This window comes from Orbicella franksi, chromosome 15 (genome assembly GCF_964199315.1).
Source record: "Orbicella franksi chromosome 15, jaOrbFran1.1, whole genome shotgun sequence".
Taxonomy (NCBI): Eukaryota; Metazoa; Cnidaria; class Anthozoa; order Scleractinia; family Merulinidae; genus Orbicella; species Orbicella franksi.
In genome coordinates, this window is record NC_138159.1 from 12996596 (window position 1) to 13004590 (window position 7995).

The window sequence follows — 7995 nt, forward strand, 5'->3', positions numbered from 1 at the left end:
CGTTTTGAACAGAAATCCCCCGTCTTTTACACATTGTATTTTCTCACCGTTGCGTGACTTTGTTGATAGTCGCTTCAACCACCTGAAACGAAACCTTAGCTTGTCATATCGAACTTCCGGTTTCACTTTATTTAGTGTTTATTTATATGGGGAAAGCTTACAAGGTAGATCAGTAACAATTGTTTACCACCGTTTCAGGACATGGTACCTTGTTCTGTGTCAACGGCTAGTCATGGAGAGCAACCTCATTCGTTAAATGAAGGCACCAGGTGAAATATCTTTCATTAATAACACTGTTTAATGTACATGTATACGATATAAAAATGTAAGTATGAAATTGGACACTGCTGGACTCCACTTTGAAGAAATTACGTAACAAGAGGTATCTACTGAGTAACTATGGATACCGATTTCGGTTCTCACCCAGTGAACGCTTTCAGCGCTCTAAGTGTGCTTTTTGTAATCTTTTATTACAGCCATCAGAGAAGAGCTGGTAGGCCACAAAAGACAATATCCAAGGAACTCTTGGAGACTCTTCTGATGTTGAAAGTCCCCATTTCGGGAGTGGCAAGTTTTTTTGAGGTATCGCGGCCATTCGTTTACAAAGCAATTCGGGATTACGGCATAGAGTATAGAAAATTTACCGATTTATCGGATTCTCGACTGGAGGAGATAGTGGCGTCCGTTAAAGAGAATCCACGCGCTGGTGAAGTGATGCTACAGGGTCATTTACGAGCGCAGGGTTTGCATGTACAGCTATACATCAGAGTGATCCCATGGGTGCAGAGGCAAGACGAAGACCACCCATTCGTCGACGTGTCTATTCGGTTCCATGCCCAAATTATTTATGGCACATAGACGGTAATCATAAGCTAATTAGGTGGCGAATGGTTCTCCATCATGCCGTCGACGGCTTCAGTCGCCTCATTGTTTTTTCCCGCTGTTCAGCAAATAACAGGGCTGCAACCGTGCTATCTCTATACCAAGATGCAATACGACAATACGGACGTCCGTTCAGAGTCAGAACGGATCATGGGGGGGGGGGGGGGGGGGAAATGTCGCTGTCTGGAACGACATGGTAAATGCCTGGGGCGAAGAAGCCAGACCCCTTGTCGTCGGCAGCTCCGTACATAACCAGCGCATCGAGCGCCACAATCGAGCTGTTAACGAGCAAGTGTTTAATGGATTCAAACAAGAATTTTATGACCTAGAGAGGGAGGGAATTTTGGATCCTTTAAACGAGACAGACATGTTTTGTCTACAGTACATATACCTGCCAAGAATAAACAGGAGACTGACAGAATTCACTGATGCTCATAACAATCATGCCGTGTCAACAGAGAGGAACAATTCTCCGGCTCAGTTGTTTTGGTTAAATCTCCATCTTACTGCCTTCAGAGGAGGCAGGTCTTCTGACGATGCTTGGCGTGGTATGGACGTCCGAGATTTGATGTCAAGTCAAACTCTTCCACACGTGCAAGTTCCTGATACAAGTAATCCTCTTAGCAACGGTTCTTACCTTCGACTGCAGCGTAATGTGGACCCTCTCTCCTCGGCCAGCGGCAAAGAACTATACCGCTGTGCTGTGCAAATGGTGGGAGAAATGATGCAACAACAAGACAGCAATGACTAAACGTGATTTAGATAACAATTTATTTTACTGTGCATTTTTATTCTGGGTTGTAACAGAGCAAACCCGAGGTGACCATTAGTCAAAGCTCGTAACATTAACTTCACTATAACTGAAGCTTTAAAACCAACTGCAAACCGAACGCCATCAAGGGCAAGTGTTTCTGAGACTTAGCAGGGGCTGGGAGAGGGGAAAAAGTGTCCCCTATTAATGGTTACGTCTAATGTCCCTAGTTAAAGAATTCGCGTCCCTCCCTCCCTCCCCCTCACAGCCCTCTGGGCTCAATAGCATTAAAAAGCGGCAATTTTCTATAATAAAGCTTAATTTCAGGTGCCGTAAAAACAGCTCCGCAAAACTGACACTTGTCACAAGAATGAACTCAACATAGTAAATTCATAACAGTGATACAACAATTAACTGCAATTATTACGTATATCAAAATATTATTTCAAATTTAAACGCGCACATTTCTTGTTGATTAATAAAAATAATATAACCAAAGTGTACTGTTCAAGCGTATCCAAAGCATGGGGAATTTTTAATCGCAAAATCCATCTTTCGTTTGAATTCTTCATACTCTGAATAGCAGACAGGAATCCTAATAGTATTGGCGCACGTATTGGCCATTGCAAAGGGCTCATCATCTAAGAACGTTATGGTGGTGGGTTGATCAAATCCCAGTGGTGGTGGTCTGTTTGCCCAAGTCACGAATACCAGCACTTCTTTGATGGAAGCTTCCGCGTCGTTAGTTGCAGGAAAGTGATTCATTAGAAGGGATTGTATATTGTTCGTTAATAACAGAATGGGGAAATTGTCAAGGAAACAACTTTTCCGGGGCTGGGTATTCCCCTGTGTAAGTCTTTTAGGTATGTGTCGCCCCAAAGGGTATGGGCTTTTGAACCGTTTTGGTCTGAAGACGGATATAAATTTAGACCATTATGGTCTCAACGTTCAACGGAACGAGAGCGAACTAGTGCTCACTAGTGTAACTGCAAACATATCTCTTTACTTAGGCTAAGTAAGGAGAAAGAATGCATAATTTGTAGTAATAATTTAATTTAGGTGCATTGCAACGTTGCAAGCAATTTACTATATTGTATGGTAACTTACCTTCACAGTCTTGGAGATAATCTCTCCAGTACACAATTGCCCTCTGCTGGGCTACGTAACGGTTTGACCTTGGTTCGGCATATTCGATGTGGAACAAGGCGTCCACCATAGCCGCCGTTAGGAGTTTGTCGGAGCGACACAGGCACTTTGCGAATTCTTTGGGATTTTCTTTTATTTTTTCGTATACCCCCAATGCGCACAAACCATTTATCAGTTCTTCCAAAAGGTATCGCGAACTATCCAAAAGGACGTGGCGAGAAATTATTTTTACGAAGTGGTCCTTTTCACCGGTGTTTGTTGCTTGTGTCTTGGACCCTAGCGCAAGCAAAATTTCCTGAACATGGACATCCTGTAAAACTGCGTTGAGCTCTTCTATGTCGTTTGCGGTTGCTATCTAAAAAGTGAATAGAACCAAAGCTGTTACTTAATCATAATTTCAAGAGTAATAGTGATCCTTTGCTTCAAAGAGTGCCGATTAAGTGTCACAAGTGGTGCTTTGCGGAGACAGTTCGATATTGTAGTTGTACAGCATTAGTTTACCTTTGACAGGGAGTCCGACAACCGATCGTCATGGATGTCGTTGACGTCTGCCTTAGTGAAGTCGACACCGTGTGCTATGGCGTGGTACAGAGTTGGGCTCAGGAAGCTGCCACCGGGGCCTCCGTGTACAAGTGACCAGGCCAAAATTACACCCACAAGGCGATAGTGTCCCTTTTCCCTTGCTAGAAAAATGGGTTAATTAGTTACCTTCACGCAATACATGCATATAAAGCCAAAGTAGTAGAACTACTTGTACGTTGTGATTTACCGTTTGAGTTGGGCACGAGAACGCGTCTATCTGCTGGTCCACCAAAAATCCCTGAATGTTCATTCGCGGCCTTTACCAGCAAACGATGAAATTCCCTGCGAGGTCCACTGATGTCAACGGCACCTTCGCTGTTCCCAAAATCGTCCGCGAAACAGACGGAAATGATTGCGCCTGGACTGAAACGTTTCCTCTGCAAACATCGGCAGGAATCTTCCCAGATGTGACCGTGCCTAACATTGACTATGGTTCTCCCCTCATTATTGACTCGAGCTGTTCTTAACTCCTGCAGTATTTCCTCCAGGTCTCGTCCAGGACTGCTGTCTCTGTGACGTATTGAAAGACCAGCCGTGATAATTATCACATTAATCACGAAAATAATCAACATGAAAAAAATCACCAGGCATACATAATAGCCATTTGTAGTCAAAATATCAAATGTAATATAATCACGGACCTCAGTCTCCATAATAACGACATGGTCCGTATGTTAAGAGAATTACCTTGCGCTGAGCTCCAGTGCAAGCAGTACGTCCCGTTGGTACTCCTCTTCCTCGTCACTGAGGTTTGGAAAAGGGTCGTCGTTCAGTAGTGTGACATAAGAGCTGCGTTAACAAAAGCAACATTTACCAAAGTAAATCGATAGGCGCACAAAAAACTACCTCGTTTTATCGTCGCTTAACTACCTAGGAGTGTCGAAAATAGATCGATGCCCAATTGTGAGTGGCGGCAAAGAACTTCGATGATACCCATTCGCTAATTGTACAGAGATCGAACGCTGTTTCAATTTTGTAATGTTTGAATGAAGAACCACTTTCCGTGCCAGTAAGAAAAGGTTGAACAATAGAATTATTTCGGTGTATTTTTCCTTGAAAAAAAAAACATTCAAACAGAGGAAGGGGGAGAAGCGTTGCATGACGACCGTAATAACGGCTGTGGAGGAGACGAATTAATCTCAGGTTTGATTGGTTTTCTCTCATGGGCAAATACGAAACCCAGAAATAATTGTGCAATAATCCTACGCATTTGCGCGTGTTTGAAAATGATATATTTACCTGTAAGAACCCGGCTCACTTTGACTTGTTGTAGTGCTTGTAGTGCTTCCGCCTCCTGTGGTACTTGTTTTGTCTAAAGTACTTTCAGTACGTGCATCACTTATCGTGCTCATAGAACTTGAAGTGCTCGCAGGGCTTGCTGTGCTTGTGGTACCGGAAGTGTCCCGTGTACTTGTGGTATCTGAAATTTCCAACTGAGATGGCAAATCAGGCATACTGTCGTATATGGTAAGCTGGTATGGGTCATCCTAAAGTTGAGAAAAGGAGAAACGTGGTAAGAAACCATAGTGTTTGATATGGACATTCCAGGTATACTACTTAGTACAAGAGAGTGTTTACTGCCTTCTTTTCTATTTATTTTTGGGTTTTGTGTCAAGTATGACAGGAACATTACTGAAACTCTTTTACCTAAAATCGCCATGCTCAAAAACACAATACAATTTGTTTCCGGGTGGAGTCAAAGAAGAAAGAAGTAAGAATAGTAACCTACATTTTCACCTGGCCACATCAATGGAAGTCTCTTTGCCATTATGTATAGAGATCTCTGTGAGCACAGAGAGACAACCTCGGGAGCGTTCCATTGAAAAGAACTCGACGTTTGTGGGACTGTTAACTTTTTGGTTCCTGCCATAGTACTGAGGGAAAAGAAAAACGGTGAACAAAGCCATCAGTCAATTAGACACACATCTGACAGTTGTTAACAACACCAAACCTAGTCTGCGAACGCAGACGGATTCCCGGTCGTTGTTTCACACAACCACAGTAAATCCGTCTACTTTCGCAGGCTGCACAAAACCCAGTGAGTGTGGTACCTCAAATAGATATAAGGCAATACTTCGCCCTGAGACAGGCCAAACGCAGAGGCGAAAACGCTGCTGACTTCTGCCTCTACTTGTGCAGCTTGCCATACAGAGTGTAATGCTATTTTCTCAATAAGGCCCATTTCCGCTAGTTTCGACCTTTTCTCTCCGCGAGGAATCGGAATGAGGACATTGTCGCCCAGTTCATGAGGAAGGCAGATGATGTCCTTGTTATAAATTTTCACTGGCCTCGGTTTATTACTCTTTTTTTTCGTTTAGTTGGCGGCGGCAGACATCCTGGCGCGCCACAAAAAACGGTCGGTAGTGGAGGTCGCCTCTCCAATGCTGTAGTCCTCCCATTCTACAGTAGTCTCCTCCGCAGCCGTTTTTTGGGATGTCACGCAACGCTCCCCCCAAAGAAACGGCTGCTCACATCCGAGCCACATTCTTTTCCTTTTGTGTTTGTGGTTTGTTTGCGCTCCGTTGAACAGACCAATCACATAATAGCAAAGTGTGAATGACGTAAGCTTTCGCGCGGAAGGTCTACGGTGCGAACACGCGAGGAATTTCTGGCTTTTGTTTCACGCCGCACGTCGCCAAAAATAGGCGGTGTTCGCAGGTTACGATCATGACGGACGAAAAAAATTGTAAATGAAAGTCCTAAGTACAAGTGCTTCATGTGCTCATCGCTATGTTCAGCTATGAATGAGACGATATATATTTTCTCGAAATGTCAAATTGTAAGCGTCAATCAAGGGCCAAACGCTTCCTACAGATTGTAATCAGGCCGGAAAGAGCGGCATTCAGAACTCGATGTCAACAAATCGAGCGAAGCTACTTGATTTCCTGGTTCCTTTATTAAGTTAAAATAGATATCTTCCTTCTCGACAGTAATTTTTTGAGTTGAAAGTTTCTAATAATTAACTTGAACTTTGAAGAGTCTTCAGCTTCATAGAAAGCTCGTTCAAGCGTCGCCGGTATTTTTCGGCGTCCCTAAACAAAAGCCGGAAATCTGTATGTTTATTTGTGACATCTCCCACGACGGGATACAACGATAAAAAACATTCCCTGATTGGACAAGTTTCAAAGGGCGAATTTGGCGCGAAAACGTTCTTGAAAATGTAACGGAAGCGGTGATTGGTTAATTTCGTGAAAGGAATGTTGTTCGGATGTGAGCAGCCGTTTCTTTGGGGGGAGCGTTGCGTGACATCCCAAAAAACGGCTGCGGAGGAGACTAATTCTACAGATGAACAACCAAAATGTCATTCGCCTTTTTAAACATGCAATAAAACCTTTGTTCACTTATGTGTGACGTAATTCAAAACAGCAAGAGACAGTTTCTTTAAGAGTAACCTAATATCATCGATGGTTGCTGTGAGGTTTCGTTTCAACTCGTCGAAGAGCGATAACCTGGCGACTATCAACAAAGTCACGCAACGGTGAGAAAATACAATGTGTAAAAGACGGGGGATTTCCGTTCAAAACGCAGCTTTTATAGAGCTGCTGGAACAACATGCAAATCACAGGAACCAGCATCAAAAAATACAGTAAGTCAGGAAAATTGAAAATGGCTAAATATTCAGTATTGAATAACACACTAGATTTCAGAGGAACACAATGACTGTTTGCCGGCCAGCACATGTACGTACCTCTTGAGAATTTGAATTTGAGCTCGATGTGGAGATCGAGGTCGAGCTTGAGGTGGAGCTTGAACTTGTTGAAGTGACTGCCTGACTTGGAAGACGTGATAGAGCCTCATCGACGGCCCTTTGAACTGCCTGGGATACGGCAGAAGCAATTGACCTTGAAAGTTCATCCGACATGTTTGTGTTTTCCCGCGCAATAGATGATCATGTGACTTGTCACATGTCCTCGCTCGCGCGGATTATGTATTAAGTTAAATCATACTTATTAAGTTAAATCATGATTTCACTGATATCAAATGTGAAAGTTTAATTTAAATCATGAAGTCGTGATTTCAAATCATAGACGCATGATATGAAACCAGGATTTATTATATCAAACCATGAACACATGATTTGAAATCAGGATTTATTATATCAAATCATAAACCCATGATTTAAAATAGTAATTTATTATATCAAATCATAAATACATGATTTCATATCACAAAACTTTATTTAGTAAATAACGAAAACAAATGATAAAATTAAACTAAATAATTTTTTTACAAACGGCGCCCCATAAAGAGCAGGCTAATTTGTCGTTAATTCTTAATTTGCACTGCAGTACAAATCAACGCGCGGGCGTTCGCAATTTTCTCAGTCATATAATAAATAAGTAATTGTATGAGAGCTTAAGCAATTAAGGACTTACACTACTCCTGATATTGGAAAATTCTTTCAAATCGCACTCGCCTAAAGGCTTGTGCAATTTTGAGAGAATTTTCAAATATAAGGAGTAGTGTAAATCGTATGAATGCACTCCCATTCATACGATTACCTATACTAACACTAACTTCATTCTTCTGGGGTAAATGTTTCAGTCGTCATCGTCATCCATGTCTTGATCAGAGCTTGCTGCACAGGGTGAAATAACTCAATTAATTGATTTTAAAGCTAACTTAAAGGTCTA

The 7995-nt window shown here is 42.3% G+C and overlaps 1 protein-coding gene and 1 pseudogene across 1 annotated transcript; one reads left to right on the forward strand and one right to left on the reverse strand.

Moving 5' to 3' along the window:
• The first annotated feature begins 277 nt into the window (after positions 1 to 277).
• Positions 278 to 2290, forward strand: LOC145470124 (uncharacterized; annotated as a pseudogene).
• Positions 2291 to 2409: 119 nt separating this feature from the next.
• On the reverse strand, positions 2410 to 7584 carry LOC145470041 (G2/M phase-specific E3 ubiquitin-protein ligase-like). Its single transcript, XM_081453870.1, has 7 exons — positions 5413 to 7584; positions 5091 to 5235; positions 4601 to 4848; positions 4049 to 4150; positions 3549 to 3871; positions 3281 to 3462; positions 2410 to 3134 (listed from the first exon to the last, which is right to left on the reverse strand). The coding sequence occupies exons 1-7, from the start codon at positions 5541 to 5543 to the stop codon at positions 2640 to 2642; spliced, it is 1626 nt and encodes a 541-aa protein (XP_081309996.1). The 5' UTR covers positions 5544 to 7584; the 3' UTR covers positions 2410 to 2639.
• Positions 7585 to 7995: the final 411 nt, after the last annotated feature.

Coding starts and splice junctions, on each gene's coding strand:
- LOC145470041 (XM_081453870.1), bottom strand. CDS start 5,543: ATGGGCCTTATTGAGAAAATAGCATTACACTCTGTATGGCAAGCTGCA. Junction 4,849..5,090: donor TGATGTGGCCAGGTGAAAAT/GTAGGTTACTAT, acceptor TCTCAACTTTAG/GATGACCCATACCAGCTTAC. Junction 4,151..4,600: donor AGTGAGCCGGGTTCTTACAG/GTAAATATATCA, acceptor TTGTTAACGCAG/CTCTTATGTCACACTACTGA.